This window comes from Cimex lectularius, unplaced genomic scaffold, assembly GCF_000648675.2.
Source record: "Cimex lectularius strain Harlan isolate CLEC.00 unplaced genomic scaffold, Clec_2.1 scaffold31, whole genome shotgun sequence".
NCBI lineage: Eukaryota > Metazoa > Arthropoda > Insecta > Hemiptera > Cimicidae > Cimex > Cimex lectularius.
In genome coordinates, this window is record NW_019392645.1 from 392818 (window position 1) to 409135 (window position 16318).

The following is a 16318-nucleotide window of genomic DNA, read 5'->3' on the forward strand; positions in this document are numbered from 1 at the left end:
CACCTCCAAGCCTCTCAGACGAGCTGCCTAAAGTGACAGCAGAGGTCATTGAAGGGAACCCTATTATGAGGAGTACCATTTGAGGCACCCTCTCTCCTGCTTAACAGGTTTACAGTACTTGTCTAGAGGAGACAGACAATTACAATAGCTAGAAAAATGTTATGGTACCTAGAAAAGCCATTTTTGTGCAAAATAGACCTAAAGACCGTACTTCTGAAAAAACAAACAAAAAAACATCAACTTCATCAAAGAAACAAAACTATTAAAAAACAGCAGAGATCAGCTACAATAGAAGAAAGTTTATGTACTAAATTAATGACTCCAAATACGGAGAAAAGCTCAATGACACTTATTTTTCAATATAATTTCTCGATGAAATGTCTAAATTTCAACAGTTCACTGGACAATTTTACAGATTGCCTTTTGACTGCTGACTTGTTTAGTTTTAAAAAAAGTAGTTATCAGTTTCTATGTTGAGTTAAAAACAACGCAATTCTATAATATTTGTTTATATATTTTTTAAATTAGCAGTGTATTTGTTTTATAAACAAAATTGTGAAATACTATAACTGAAACAGATAATAACATCCATTCATAGTAATCTAACACATTATAGACTAATGATGACTAAACATTTTTCATAAATTTGCTTTATAAAATTATTTTTTATTTAATTAGAAGAAAAAATGAGATCGACTTATATAAATTATTTAATCCTGTTGATAACCTTAGAATCTAAAGAAAATCTTCAATCAGAATTTTTCATAACAGAAAATAAAATGGAATTTTTATTTTAAAGCTACAAAAACAGCTATAACAAAGTCTATTTTAAATTCAATCTTTTTTTAATGTATTTTTATTTATCAAATTTAGGCTGGCACAACTTGATTTATTATCAGTTATCACTATTTAAAGCAATAAGACTCTATTTGGTCAAACTAGATTTTTTTTCTCAGAGTAAAAAAGAGGATTATGACATTCTTACTAAAAAGATCAATAAGACACATAAATTTATAAAAGAAATAGGTTCTTTTTAGAAATCCATTGACATAAGTGTATGGTACTTAATGTACTTAATTTAATTAAGCAAAAATTGGTTTTCATTAATCTAAAAAAAAAAAAAAAAAAAATTGGGTCTCGGTGTATGTCGTTACAATATTGATTGAAAATTTCTTATTACATATATACACAATAAATAAGAAAGGATTTTAAATATAAACCATCGTTTTAATTTTTTAATTAATAATTTAATACTTTTTAATTGTAAGGGGAAAAAAAAAGGACACTGAGATATTATGCACACAATGTGTATTCGTAGAAATAGCACCAATACTTCACATGTCTTTTGTTTACTGTGGATTTTTTTTTTTTTTTTTTGGTGTGACTGCAAAGGTACAAATACATATAGAAACGGTTAATTGAGTCAGCGGCTAATGTTGACATACGGACCCGTCTTTCCAATATAACAGATTTTTTTTTTTAAACTTACACCATTTAACAGATAAAAGGAAACAATAAAAATGTACACATTTAATCACGTATGTTATATATGGACAATACCACAAGACACAAAAAACAGTAAACATTGAGTTCGATAATTCGTTTTTACAAACTAGTTTCTATTTCAATGACGAGCGATACAATTTCTTTTTAACCATTATATCTCATCTTGTCTCTAATTTTATCTACTTCAATTTTACACTTATTGTAAAGCTATACCAGCAAAAATATATTTAAAAACAACTTTTCAATTAATTTATACACCAAACGTTATTGAAAACGTTAACAAAGAAAGTTTAAAAGATGGAAATCTAAAAATAAAAGGTGTCGTTCTTTCTTTTAAAAACAAACTTACAATATTATTAATAATATATTTTTAGAGACGATTTATAAACATTTAATCAATTACAAAATACAACGTGGTCTCATGCATCCTCACAAATAATCAGTACATTTCTTTATTTTTATCATTTTTAAAATTAGAAAACTAGACAAAACCTACTAGGCTGTGATTATTTTTTTTTAAATTTATGAATTTCATATACACATATCAGATAACAAATATCCATATTTAATATAAACAGCGTAAGTATTAAAATGTATGCAATAAACACTATAACCTTATACATATATACATATAATAATTATCTCAATATTTGAGTTTTAATGCATTTCATGTACTTTGACGTACAAAGTCTCATCTGTAAACTATAATTTATTATTATTTCATAACTGAAAATATGCACCTTTGTGAACAAAAGATTAGCCCGTAAGTATTGGATTACAATTGGAATAATAAATATTTAATTAAAACTACCTCAACTGAATTTTTGTTTTGTTTAAACATTAATATAATTAAATAAAATATAATATAATATAATTAAATAAAACCATAGTACACTTTTGTCACAAGCTCATATTATATACTAAACATTATTAGATAATTTATCACATTTTGCTCCTTAAATAACACAAACACAAACAAAAAGGTACATTATCATTTTCACTCTAGGTACATTTGTACGCGTAGGGATGCATAAATTTGACTACAGGTAAGGAAAACCTTGACAATAAAATATAATAAAACTCAGAAAAATAATAAACTTTTAAAAAGCAATAACAAAGATACATGAAACATTTAAGACAAGAGCTTTTTTTGGTAATGTACAGAAAAAACTTGAGTATTAAAATAAGAGATGCTGTATATAAACGAACAAATATAACAGCAAATTAAAAATAAGCAAACCCATAAGAGAGGTGAATTGTCCACAGATACTATGATGAACTTAGAAAAATACTAAAAATAAAGGGACTTAATTCATTTTGTAAAAAGATTTGTATTAAAAACATTGAGCTTAACAGTTTCAGGTGATTTATTTTGCAGTTTTGATATCAGATTTTATTTGATCACATTAAAAATTGTTTCAATAAATAGTTAAAACACCATTTTTTTAAAAATTAATTGGAATAATTTTTAACAATCAACATTAGGAGCTATGGGATTTTTGAATGTCATTGTCCTGGCTCCGAGATTATGCAATATTTGACACTTCACCCACAGCCGATTTTCTAAAATAAAATGACTCACGCTCTAAAAGACTAACCATATCAGAAAATCTATATTCTTCGTGTTCTAGAAGATCAAAATCTACGAGTATGAAGGTACTCAAAAATCCTCTATATCTTTTGATTGAAAAAAGAGGCAACAAAATTAAATTTAAAATTACTCTCGTTACAAAACCGCCAAAAGAATGAAAACTTCTATAATTTATTAGTACTAGTGCATTTATAAATTCACAAATATGTGATACTGAACAAGGCAAGGAAGAGTTTCCTGCTTACCGGCCCGGTCTGCCCATCTGCAATGAACTATATTTTTAATGGGCTTTTGTATTCTTATAGAATATTATTTTTTTTCTTTCATTTTCATTTTTATTATTGTGGTTTATTCTCCACTTTTCTCAGAGATTAAAACATAAAAGAAGGAATATGGGATTCCATACAGGGGCCGTCATACCGCTGAATTAGTATTGACTGATGAGATTCACCCAATTCTTAAAAAACCTAAAAAGGCATCGATTTCAAAATCACGTTTCCAATGTTTCCAAGTTATCACCACATCTAGGGAGCGAACAAAAACAAAAAAAGTTACATTTTTAGAATAGGTTGATAAAAAGCATCTTAAAAAATTAACGATGTGCAAATAGTGTGCATTTTTTTCACTTACAAATATAAAAACTTGTTTTTAAACTAAATAAATTAAAATTTAAATCAAATACAACTAAGAAAATTGCTTTATAATTTTTCCTTTCACGTTCAAATATCCAATAATCAGATCTAAAAGTGATTTTTAGGCATAATAGAACCTTTTATAATCATAAATAATACTTAATAATTGCTGTTATATAAAATCTTTACCACAACAAAATTAAGCTGAACAATTTTTTTTTTTAAAGTTCCATAAAATGAATAAGGAAACAATGATACAAGTATATTCATAATTTGTACATATTTTGTTTTCTTTCTTAAAACAAATGTCGATTTATGGATATTTACAATGTATAATTTTATATATTTATTTAAGAACATACACTTTATGATAATGTACATACATAAATCTAGACAAACCTGAATGCAAATAGTTAATCCATACTGAAATGAAGAACAGATTTTCTTTTGTAATTTCTTACAAGATATTCTTACAAAGAGATTGAAAGTGTAATCTATTTATACAATGGTTAATGAACAGAGTTTAATTTTTTTAACCTAAAAAATTAATTTATCCGTTATGTCATATAAACAAAAAATTATTATTACATTATAAACATGATAAATATGTCTCATATTTCTTTCCTCTCTTTTAAGTTAAAGCTTGAAAATCAACCTTAATAATTTCGATCAAGAGAAGCTATATAAAACTGGATACAATGCAATTATAGCGAGTCATAAAATTTACTGTAAATTCAAATAGCACAACTGTTATTAAACATAATTAAAAAATGCACAAACTTATTTACAAGTCATTTGCAAATATTTAAAATAAAGATAAAATTGCACTTACCAGGGGTCTGTGCCTACCTAATTAGCCAAGAACAGTATTAAAAAAATTTCCCTGTTTACAATATTTTTTATTACAAATGATTTGTGGGTCAACTCAACTTATACATGTCTATATCATATTTTTTGTGTGTGAAAAAAAGAGAATAGTCCTCAAACATGAATATATTTTCACACTATAACAAAAATTTGGATATCTGTACTCGTTTAAGTAAATAAGCTTTTGAGAAGTAATAACTGACAAAAAATATTTAAGATCCTATTATCAGTTTATTAACTTTGAAGGTAGCATGTTTTATGAGAGCTCCACAATGTTTCACTTTAATTTATTATAACTTGGGAAAAATTTACAGTCGGAATTATACTTTTCATGGTTGAAAAAATCACCCATCCAATACAGAAAAGTGCAGATTAAAGTATTTAATTGATATCACATACTGAATGTCATACCATAAATTGCTGAATAATCATATAATACTAAGTTATCACACTAAACAGTATTTGATGTAGAATAAGTTTTGAGGATGACTTTCGGATCCAGTCTAAGAAATCTTGATCATATAAAAAACCTAAGGAAAAACGGAGCAAATATAAAAGGATTCCTTCTATAACCGATGATCTTATTTGCAGACCAAAAAACCTTACAATTTTTGTATGATAGTTTTCAAAATTAATAACTTCAAGAAACCAACATGCAGCGGAACTGCCTATTAACAAATTCTATGAATGGGACAATAAAGAACAAAAAATAATAATAAATAAATAACAAATAAGATAATTCCATAAATAGAATTCCGTATCAAAGGAGGATGTTGCACTGTCTTTATTTTATTTTTTATAATTTTACAATGGTATTTCAACTGTGAGTTTATATGCACTCTCATGATTTCACATAAAAAAAACTACATTTTTATAGTAGCATATTTTAATCTAATAAGGTTTTTTAAAATAATAATTGACCGAAATGTTATAGAAAAAGGAGTTAAATCAATTCTGGATTTTAGATACATCAAAAACTGAATAATTTCTAAACAGAGGGAGAAAATTATGCTGAAGATATAAAACACATGAACACTCGGGGATCAGGGCACAAAGCAAAAAAGCTAATTCAGTTGTTACTGCCAAGCTCTCAATCTATTTTAACGTCATCACCAGGGCAAAAAATAAAGTTTTTATTAATTTGAGATCTTGTACAATTTTTAAAAATTAAAATCAAATTTAAAAATTTGAGATTGCCTATAAAAACTTAAAATATGTCAATCTGTACCATCATTTTACCCTGATGATGACCTTCAAATAGGTAGAAAGCTTGTCAATAACAACTGAATTTGCCTTTTTCTTCAAGACCATACCTTGATCCAGAGTATCTGTGAGTGAAAAACTGATCGACACTTCGGAACACTGAAAAAAGAAGATGTAAAAACGAGGAATCAAAAAAGAAAAATAATTAGACCTAACATAAACTTAAACAAAATAAAAATTGTGCACAGGTTGTGTGATGTCATTTTATCTAAACAAACTACAAAACCTTGAAAAAAGGGAAGTCTTATGTGCTGAGATTGGTTTTTACATAAACGATTAGGGAAATATTCTTAATAAGGCATATTGAAGCATTGCAAATGACTTGTCATTTTAAGCTTTGCTGTTCGGACAAAATTCTCAGTTATTTTGACATTTGATGTACAATATCATGGTATAATTATTAAAATCACACTTATTAATCGTTAAGTAATCATTAAATGGAATGATCAGTTATAAACTGCAAATGTTTAAAAAGAAAAATATTTTAATAGGGATTAAATTTCACAAAATATAAAGAACCAAAAGCGTTATTCCAAGAAGCCATGACAAAATGCAACTCAACAAGAGGTAAAACATTGTGGAAATCGTCATATTGAAGCAAGAATTTTTAATACAGTATTTTAATACAATTTTTTTTAAAGTCAATTCTAATTGTTTTCTGTTTCAACATTTATTTCTATATAGGAAAAGCCATAGGTCATATTTTAAAATAATCTCTATACTGGATATCTTTTAGGACATAGGTTCAAATCTTGTTCTGTTTTATTGTTAACAAGAAAAACTGTTATAAAGTTAATTAAGTTGTAATAAAGCCAAGTGGTATGTGATGTAATTTCCTTGCTGTTATACTGCTAAGATAAGAAGGATCAATGTTTTATAAATTGCTACCAGTTCCCTGAAGTATTATCAAACACAAGTTTTGAATGTTACGACAGACTTAAAATTGTCTTAAATGAGATTCAATAACGGGGACCGTGGCAGGCGACTGGCTCGTAGACACCCCCCCGGTCACGGGTTCAGTTCCTACCTTCGCTCCTGGCCCAATTTTTGTTTTCTCCAAAATATCCATTCTCCAAGAATAAAATTAAAACCATAACCTTCTAAATTATATCTCTGGCTAATATTGTAAGATAAATAAATTAAAAACAAATAATAAAAATAAAATAAAACCATTAACTTCTTATATCTATTATGTCTTAAGTTTATCACTTCATTTTATTAAATACTTTTGTTTAATGTAGTTTTCACTAATATTACAGCCTCATAAGCTCTAATTGTTTTAATACTATTTTTATCAAATTTGTTAGAAACAATTAAAAAATGGACTTTTCCATAACAAATGACCATAGAAAAAATCAAGATACACAATTTCTACTACAAACTTCCTGTTTGACAAATTAAAAAAAATTAAGCACTATGGAAAAGTTCAAAAGTAAAATATATAATCCTTCTTATCTTCGCCGAATAATATAGCAATAACGCAGTAAACTTGAAAAAATAAATATTTTTAAAAAAGCCAATGGGTCAATATTCTTCTATTTTTTTTTTTCTATTTTTAATGTAAATATTCAGGCAGAAAATTAATTATCAACTGTTTTTCAGTCTCAACGTGCATTAATTACCTTAACTTTTTATGTAAGATGCTATTTGATTTCAGTGTGATTTGTCCGTTTATCAAAAAGAGCTGGATAATAGGAACTGACCAAATACACAAAATCAATGATTTTATTTTAAAAAAAATAAAAATAAATAAATAAATAAAAAAACCCAACTCGGTGAAATAATTTCCTATAGCATTTGTTCAACGCTTTGTCGATAATGAAAACGCAATGAGATGCAACAGCCATACCGCTTTAATGATTTTAAAATATCCCATGACTTTTCAGTTTTACTGGAGTCGTTGAATTTACTTCGACTTTGAATCGATTTTAAATTCCAAGTAGATTTTTTGACAAATAAAAAATTAACCGTGCAATGGACTAATATTTCAAATCAAAGTATAGTCATAGGTTCTTGGATAATTACATAAAAGATGTTTGAAAGAATCTATTATGCAATTGTCCCTTGTATTACACCTAGAAATGTAAATGATCCCAGATAACACCAAAAATAATGGTTATAATCGATCATTCAATCACCACACTAAATACGTATAAACATTGATCAACAATTGATCCAACAAGGAATCCATTATATTTTATGTACCATAGAATGTATTTCCCAATCCTTAAAAAAAGGACAAAATTAATTTCAATGTTGTTTGCGCTCAACTTTTTGAAAAATACAGTTAACTAGCGCTTGTGATATGGTGGCAGCCATATGTAGGTGAGGATTTACTCATGTCTGTAAAGCTGTTGCAATCTGTAAACATCAAACGCAAATAGTTTGAGTAAAATCACGGGGTCAAATAGAACTCATGTTGTAGCCAAATAAATGACTACAGGATAACATTACGGCTAAATGAAATTTCTATGAAATGAGAATTATAATTTAGATTAACAGTGTAAACATAACGACAAAACTGAGTTATGAATGATGAATTATTTATAATTACATGCAAATATAATTTAAATGGTTTAACAATTGTATTAAATGTTCCAACATCTGAACATATTTTTGTCTTACGGACTCATTACTTAATACAAGCATTGTGATCAAATTTTTGTACCCAATTTTTAAAAAGTTTTTACTGTAATTTTAATTAATAAGCAAATAGTCTTGAAAAATAAATAAAGCAGAATGTAGGGGGGGGGAGTTAAAAACATAGCCCATCCCACAACAGTCACGACTAGAGTAATTGTCCTGAATTTCGTAACAGTCAATATTCTCGTATTGTTTGTTATCCCAATTGTTTCTTCCACTTTTTATTATTTTTACATGACAGTTATATTGAATCAATCTGTTAATATGTCCAGTTAAATATTTATGCAATAAGACATCTGTGACCCAACAATAAAAAAATAGTTATTCAGATATCGTGAGATGCAGTCGGGTGTGAAATAAAAAAATGTTAATTTGAAACCAAACTCAGAGGAAAACTGTTATTAAAGGGAATATTAGCCATCAAAAAATAATAAATATCAAAATAATCATTAAAAAGCTTTATCTGAATATTTTGAAACTTTTATGTATTATTTATTCTATTCAACGCTGTTGTAAGTGAAGAACTTTAAAAATTTATTGTTGGATTCGGTTATATTCTAGGTTTATTTTTGATGCACGAATATTACACAGAATACTATTAATTGTTAGTAAGGCAGTCAGTGTCATAATCGTCCAACTTTCCATTCCATAAAGTAAGCGACACATGAGCCTACATAAAAATATAGTTGCACCCTGTCAAAATTGCCATAATTAATAAAACATTTGGTCTAATTAAAAAATTTAATATTAATAAGGCTGCCAATTATAGAAGACAAAAATTATTGTTTATTGTGTTAGGATGACAAAAACATTTAAATAGAAACATATACTTTTTAGCACTTTAGAAGCCTACATGTCACTACATGTCAAAGAAGAAATTATTACCCTGCTGAAAAGTCTCTGTCTCAATAATTCTTATGTATTCTAACAACACATACCATCTAGTTAAGCCCACATTTAATTTTTATATTTTACAAGTACAAGAAACACAGATGTTGAGTCATATGGCAATGACAAATATTAGCCTAGCTTTAAAATTGGTTTCCTCTAATGGAAACATAAACAGTAAAACACACTTAAATACCACTTAAGTTACCAAAAGTTAAATTAAAATATAAAATCAATCAATTGCTTTGCTAATTTATCTAAGAAAGGTACTAGTTAAGTGCTCAGAAATCCCAACACGCTATGTTAACTGTATATTTATTGAAACAAAAAACAATTGATTTTAAATAAGTGAAAAAACAGAAGGCTGATAATCTCAGTTGATGGACCAGGATTCAGAATTCCTCAACTCCATCAAGGACTGGATGTGCCCATAAGTAGAATTACAGTATGATTAACTATAAGACCAATTAGAGTTAAAAGTTGAGTTGTGTGTGAACGGAGGTTCCTGGAACATGTGAGGTAGTTGAAGCTGAAAGATGAAAAGGCGAATTGAAGGCACTCCATACCACAAGATTCCGAAATGGTAAAAAAACAATAAAATCTCCTGCATTAGCCAGACACACTCAACTAATGTTGAAATTATATATTATATGTGGTTTTCTGACTCTGACTGTAAGTGGTGTAACTCTATATAATTAATGAAATTTCCTTTCTATTCCAAAGAATAGCAGCTGAAGTATCTTAAGACACTTGCCCATGCCCAAATTGTGTGTTGCTCCAGCTTGCTACTGTATTTGCGTTCATATTATTATTTTTTAAATGGTTATTTTTTTGAGCTGGGAATACAATTTATTGCGTGACCATTTTCATGTCATCTGGGAATATGCATGGATTGAGCTAGGTTAGGTTGGGGTTTGGGACAGATTAGGTTAGGTAGGGTTGGGGTTAGGGTTAGGGACAGGTGAGTTTAGGTTGGGGTTAAGGCTAGGGGCAGATTAGGTTAGGTAGGGCTGGGGTTAGGGTTAGACACAGGTTAAGTAGGATTGGGGTTACAGTTAGATACAGGTTCGTTTAGGTAAGGTTGGGGTTACGGTTATGACTGGTTAGGTTAGGGACAGATTAAGTCAGGTAGGGTCAGATACACGTTAGTTTAGGTTGAGGTTAGAGTTAGGGGCAGATTAGGTTAGGAAGGGCTGCGGTTAGGGTTAGATACAGGTTAGTTTAAGTTAGGGTTAGGGACATATGAGGCCGGGTAGGGTAAGGGATATATTAAGTCAGAAGTAGGGATAGGGACAGATTGGATTAGGTAGGGTTGGGGTTAGATACAGGCTAGTTTAGGTTGGGGTTAGGGACAGATAAAGTTTGTTTAGGCTGAGGTCAGGGGCAGATTAGGTTAGGCAGAGTTGGGTTAGGTATAGGTTAGTTTAGGTCTATGTTAGGGTTAGGAACAGGTTCATTTATGTAGTGTTCACATTGGATTGAGTAACAGACTTCAAGGCGTGGAAATATGGGGTATTAAAGGAAGCCTACATGGAAATACACCAGAAACATTTGTTTAAGCAGCTGATGTCGTGGTTGGGCATGAGGGTCCAAACCTGAGCATTCTAAAAAGACCATCAGGGGGTCTCAGGATTAAATAATCCCGAGAATGCTCCTCACCATTGCCCTAACTACTTTGAGGTCCCCACTATCCATAGTCTGCAGGTATATGGACAGAGAGTGAAGCTTGTCTGATGATTCTGATTATTGAGTAACTAATCAAAAGTTACTAACCCTGCCAAGTCATAAGGTACACAATTGGACCTGAGTTGCAGATGATATTAGGTAGTGGGAAGTCCACACCAAAGAAAACAAACACCGGCGAAGCCAGAAAGAGGTTAATATTTAGTTAATAGGAAAAATAGGGTTGGGGTTGGGGGTTAGGGACAGGTTATTTTAAGCAAGGTTAGGGTTAGATACAGATTAGTTTAGGTAGGGCTGGGGTTAAGGCTAGATTAGGGATGGGTTAGGTTACCTATCCATGGTGCAATGTTTTTCCATGACATGGAGAAAATATGTGATTGCGACGCACGAATTTCTATGTAAAACAGGACATGAAATGTGGTAGTATTTTTTTTTTTAAGTTGTGCTACTACTCAAAACAATTAGGTTAGTTATGCACAGATAGTGTCAGGCAGGCAGGCAGGCAGTGCTATTTTTCCAAACACAATTTTCCTTCACAAATCATTTACAGGTTGTGTTACCCACATTTGTTACATACATCTCTTACAAGAAAGAGAATTTTACCAAACCACTTATTAAAAAAATAAAAAATAAAGAACATTTAGAAATCTTTAAAAAAAGAAGCGTGAGAAGGATTTAGTTAAATTTTGAACATTGACAATTAAATCTAGATATTAAAACAAAACTAGTTAAATAATCATAAAGGAATTAAGTTTTAATTTTGATAAATCTTAATCTGGATTCCTAACAAACCATACAATCACAAACAATAAATTATTCATTCAACATGTACATCAAATGTTCAAGAAGTGTGTAGAGGGTAAAGCAGGATTATCTTAAATTATTAAGATTATAAAGTCAATAGCAATTTGTGGCAGACAGTACGGAAAAAGGTGAGTACTTATAGTGGATAGATATGGGTTCTGTCAATAAATAGAGAAGCAAGTCTTCTATTTTTACTGTGGATAAAGGGACTAAATTTGATCAACACTATTTGAAAGTTACTTGAGTGTAAACTTTTTAATTACCTCTCTATGGATAGCTGCAAGCTCCTGAATTCGCATCGCCAATTGGCCATTAAGAGTTTCCATTACCCTTCGTTGAGATTCGTGTGCCGCTAGTGCTGTTTCAAGCTGAGCTTGTGCTAATGACACTCCTGCTTGTAATTCTGCATTTTCTTGTTGTAACGCCTGAAATAGAAACATTTATAGTTATATGTAATAGACTGACTGATGTCAAATTCTCATTTAGAAGAAAATATTTTGAACACAGAATCAAAAGTTTTGGGTTGTAATGTAGGTTTGTAGTGTTTTTTCAACGATTCAATTTTGTACCTCTTGTGTTTTGAAGCAATCATACATTGTACACAATTTGAAAAGAGATTAGTTAAGGTGTTTTTTATTAATTTAAAGGTAAGGTTTGTTCCAACACATAATCACAAACCAGTTGCCAACTAATTTGTGAATGCGACTGCGCATGCCCGAACATTGACTGATCTCGGATTCTTAACTCTGTTGGAATGCTTTTTTCCTTCTCGGACTCCGACAGTTTTTCCAAGACACCAGACATTGTGAAAAGGCCAACTGAGGGGAAAAAATATCAGTGGCCTATTTTCGGTCTAAGGCTTTCCAAATGTGATTGGCAAAATATATGGTAGCCATATAAAATTGATTAGCCTGAGAACGATTCTAACTCCTTATACATACACAAAAAATAGTATTATTCCATACACAAATTTAATATTTCTGCAAAACACTATATACAACTATTCTAATAAATCTATAGATGGTATTTTTTTTTTTTCTAGATGCAAGTAGTCTGTGAACACAAGTATAAAATTAAATGGTTTTGTTGTTCATGATAGAAGAGTATTTATAAAATCTCTTCTTTTTTGAAATACCATTCAAATATATGTCTTTTTTACTTTGGGATAATGGCTACCTATTATTATATATGTATATAATATGTGGGAGGTTTATGGGTCAACAAACAGCTGAGGACAACACTGCCAACCAGCCCTCTGTGTGTTTTCCTCCTTTTTCTGATATTTTATGCTTATTTGGTTTTAAACTGCAACCATTTGAGTGTCTTTATCTCATTAATAACTCTCTGCTTTTATACGTATACTACATCGATATCCTTATATGCTAGCCTTTCGTTTGTACCTCAGGTTGTCAACTACACAATAGACACAACACAAACACACATAAACATTTTATATATTAAAAAATAGGAGGGAGAGAGAGAAATTAACTGGAGCTGAAACTAAGTATTCATTCAAATGACTGAGCTGAGGTAGTGAAAAAATCCAAAACTGGTGAACCTACAAACGGAGCAAGGACATCTTTAGTTAATATTAGGGCTCGGAGAAATATTTTTTTATAAATAAGCAGTGAAGGTGATCATAGACAGACTTTGAGAAAAAAACCCTATCATAAATAATATGGCAATAACTTCATACTTTGCATTTGTCTTCCGCCGGTTGCTTTCCAGTTGACATTCTCTTCATTTCATCATCTTTAGATTTTAATTCTGCTTCTAAAGTTTCTACCCGCAAGCGTAGTGTAGCCAATTCCTTCCTTAATTCGCCTGCTGCCTCCGTGCCACCTTAAAAATGATCAAATCATAACAATTTGCATACTGTTTGATTTGTTACAAGCAAAAATCTAATGCAACAATGTAAGCTTGTGTGTGAATAATTTAAACATTTGTTAAGGAAACCATAAAAAAGTGTATGTGAATAGAATATCATAGAAAATGAAATAATACCTTTTGCTGCTTCTAGTTCAATGTATTTAGATTTTAGTCGTTGATTCTCTTCTTTATAAGAATGTAACTGACGCTTCCATTCGTCTACATTTGCTGTACTTTCCTGAAGTGCACTAGTGAGCCGTAAGTTATTATTCTTCAAGGTTGCTAATTCAACTTCCCATTTTTTGGCATTTGCAGAACTAAAAAGGAATTTGTTAAAAAAAATGAAACAGGTTACATAGGTTTAAAGTTATTCACAGCTTATTTCTTATTTAATAATTTAATATTTCTATAGCAAACGATAAACCTTGCAAATAACAATAAACTCACCTATGTGCTAAAGCTAATTTCAGTCGGTCATTTTCATATTTCAACTGGACTTCAGCAGTTGAAGTGGGGCCGGGTGCAGGAGATTTCGCTTCTGCAGGTTGATGTTTTGGGCTTTCACCTGGCTATATAATCAAGCAGAACCAAAAGTTATTAAAATGATACACAACACATCTGAGCAATTGTTCTTCAAAAATAATAATCGACTCACTGGTATTTGAGACATATTTGATCTGTGATGAGGGCCTTCGTCTGAAGTCGATGAAATAGGCGCAGGAGATGTGCATGCCGGTTGAAGAGATGGCGGGTCGAGAAGTGGCCCTGCATCGCTCAACGCACCTCCGCTCGCTCTGGTTGTTATAGGACTTGCATTGGCACTGGTAACAGGTGTCGTTGTAATAGTGCCATTAGCAGATCTATTACTAACCGTCCGCGTCGCTTCTTTCACCTCATGAAACTGTTCAATAAACTAACAAAACACAGTTAACAGTCGGATTGCAGTATGTTTATAACAGGGATAATTACTTTAGTAAGTTCAGCCTCCGATGAAAATCCTAGACCATACACTGTATTTGCGCGTATATCGGACCATTGGCCAAATTTCTGTGATGTTTTCGTAAATGTCATACTGGGCGTTATGGTGCTATTTATAACAGCCTGAAATTAATATAAAACATAAATGGAAACAATCATTTTTTTTCACAAGATTTTTTTTAGTTTGAATATAAACAAATAAATGAACATTAGCGCCACATATCACACAATAAGTTCACATTAAAATAAGCATTACTTGGACAATTTTGGATTACGGCTAGAAAACACACATTGCCTATAAATCCTGGATTATTTCCCATACAACAATAACTGAATAATCCAAGATTACAAAAAATTAAATAATAAATTAAAAACCAACTGTAATTTTCCTAAATTTAAATAAAACTCTGCTCACTGATATGAACATTGTAGATTAGATAAAAATTATAATTTACACATACCTTCACTAATTTCGTGGTCCGCTTGACCAATTAATATATTACAATTAATTAAGGTTTTTAGTTGAGATAAAAAGTCAATGGCACGAGCGGGATTCAAACTCACGATCTTCTGACGTGATCTTCACGATTCAATTTTTGAAAAATGGCAAAAAGGAGGGAAAATTCAAAAAGGTGGGGTTGAGATGGGAAGTTGTGGTCCCAAGTGGAGATAGCTTGGAGATAGCTCAAGTGGTAGAGCAGCGGCGTATCTAGCCGAAGATCGTGGGTTCGAATCCCGCTTGTGCCATTGACTTTTTTATCTCAACTAAAAACCTTAATTAATTGTAATTTACACATAACTTAGAAACAAAGACTCATCATAAATACCTAAACTTATAGCTTTTTCACATCAAAATAACCTATTTTAACTTTAAATTAACCTTTTTAAAATTTCAAATGAACCCTTTTTGATTTCAAATGAACCTTTTTTAATTCCACCAAATTGACCCTTTTTTAACTTCAGACAAACCCTTTTTAATTTCAAATGAACCCTTCTTTTAACTTCAAATGAACCTTTTTTGATTTCACATTAACCTTTTTTAATTCCACCAAATTAACCCTTTTTTAACTTCAGACGAACCCTTTTTAATTTCAAATGAACCCTTCTTTTAACTTCAAATGAACCTTTTTTGATTTCACATAACCTTTTTTAATTCCACCAAATTAACCCTTTTTTTAACTTCAAATGAACCTTTTTTGATTTCAAATTAACCTTTTTTAATTCCACCAAATTAACCCTTTTTTAACTTGAGATGAACGCTTTTTAATTTCAAATGAACCCTTTTTGATTTCAACTTAACACTTTCTTTAAAGCAATAAAAAAAACTTAGATAGCATGAAATATTAGCATGTAAAGTAATATTCCTGTATATTTGCAAATTTTTGTTTAAAAACTGTTGTAAAATAACTGGGCTCTTATAAGGCCATAATTAATTATTATTAAAATTACAAAATTAATTGAAATAAATAAAGGATTATTAATTTAATTTGTGAATTTTTTAAAATTGAATATGGGTTCTTATACAAAATACCACATGAAAATTAATTAAAATATATAAAATTAAATATAAAAACAAATGATTCTTCTATTAATT

The 16318-nt window shown here is 30.0% G+C and overlaps 1 protein-coding gene across 4 annotated transcripts in view; it reads right to left on the bottom strand.

The window, feature by feature from the left end:
• The window catches only part of LOC106670468 (homer protein homolog 2), a 28396-nt gene that overhangs the window by 5038 nt on the left and 7040 nt on the right, over window positions 1-16318 (bottom strand). Inside the window, exons 3-9 of one of the 4 annotated variants that reach the window (XM_014400857.2) lie at window positions 14716-14847; window positions 14402-14659; window positions 14194-14315; window positions 13882-14063; window positions 13574-13719; window positions 12141-12302; window positions 1357-3621 (exon numbers count right to left, since the gene is read on the bottom strand). In XM_014400857.2, the coding sequence (XP_014256343.1) occupies window positions 3613-3621; window positions 12141-12302; window positions 13574-13719; window positions 13882-14063; window positions 14194-14315; window positions 14402-14659; window positions 14716-14847 (1011 nt within the window). In that variant the 3' untranslated portion in view covers window positions 1357-3612. Of the gene's footprint in view, window positions 1-1356; window positions 8221-9688; window positions 9920-12140; window positions 12303-13573; window positions 13720-13881; window positions 14064-14193; window positions 14316-14401; window positions 14660-14715; window positions 14848-16318 lie in introns of those variants that run through there. The other 3 variants (XM_014400856.2, XM_014400854.2, XM_014400855.2) reach the window with 3 other exon arrangements.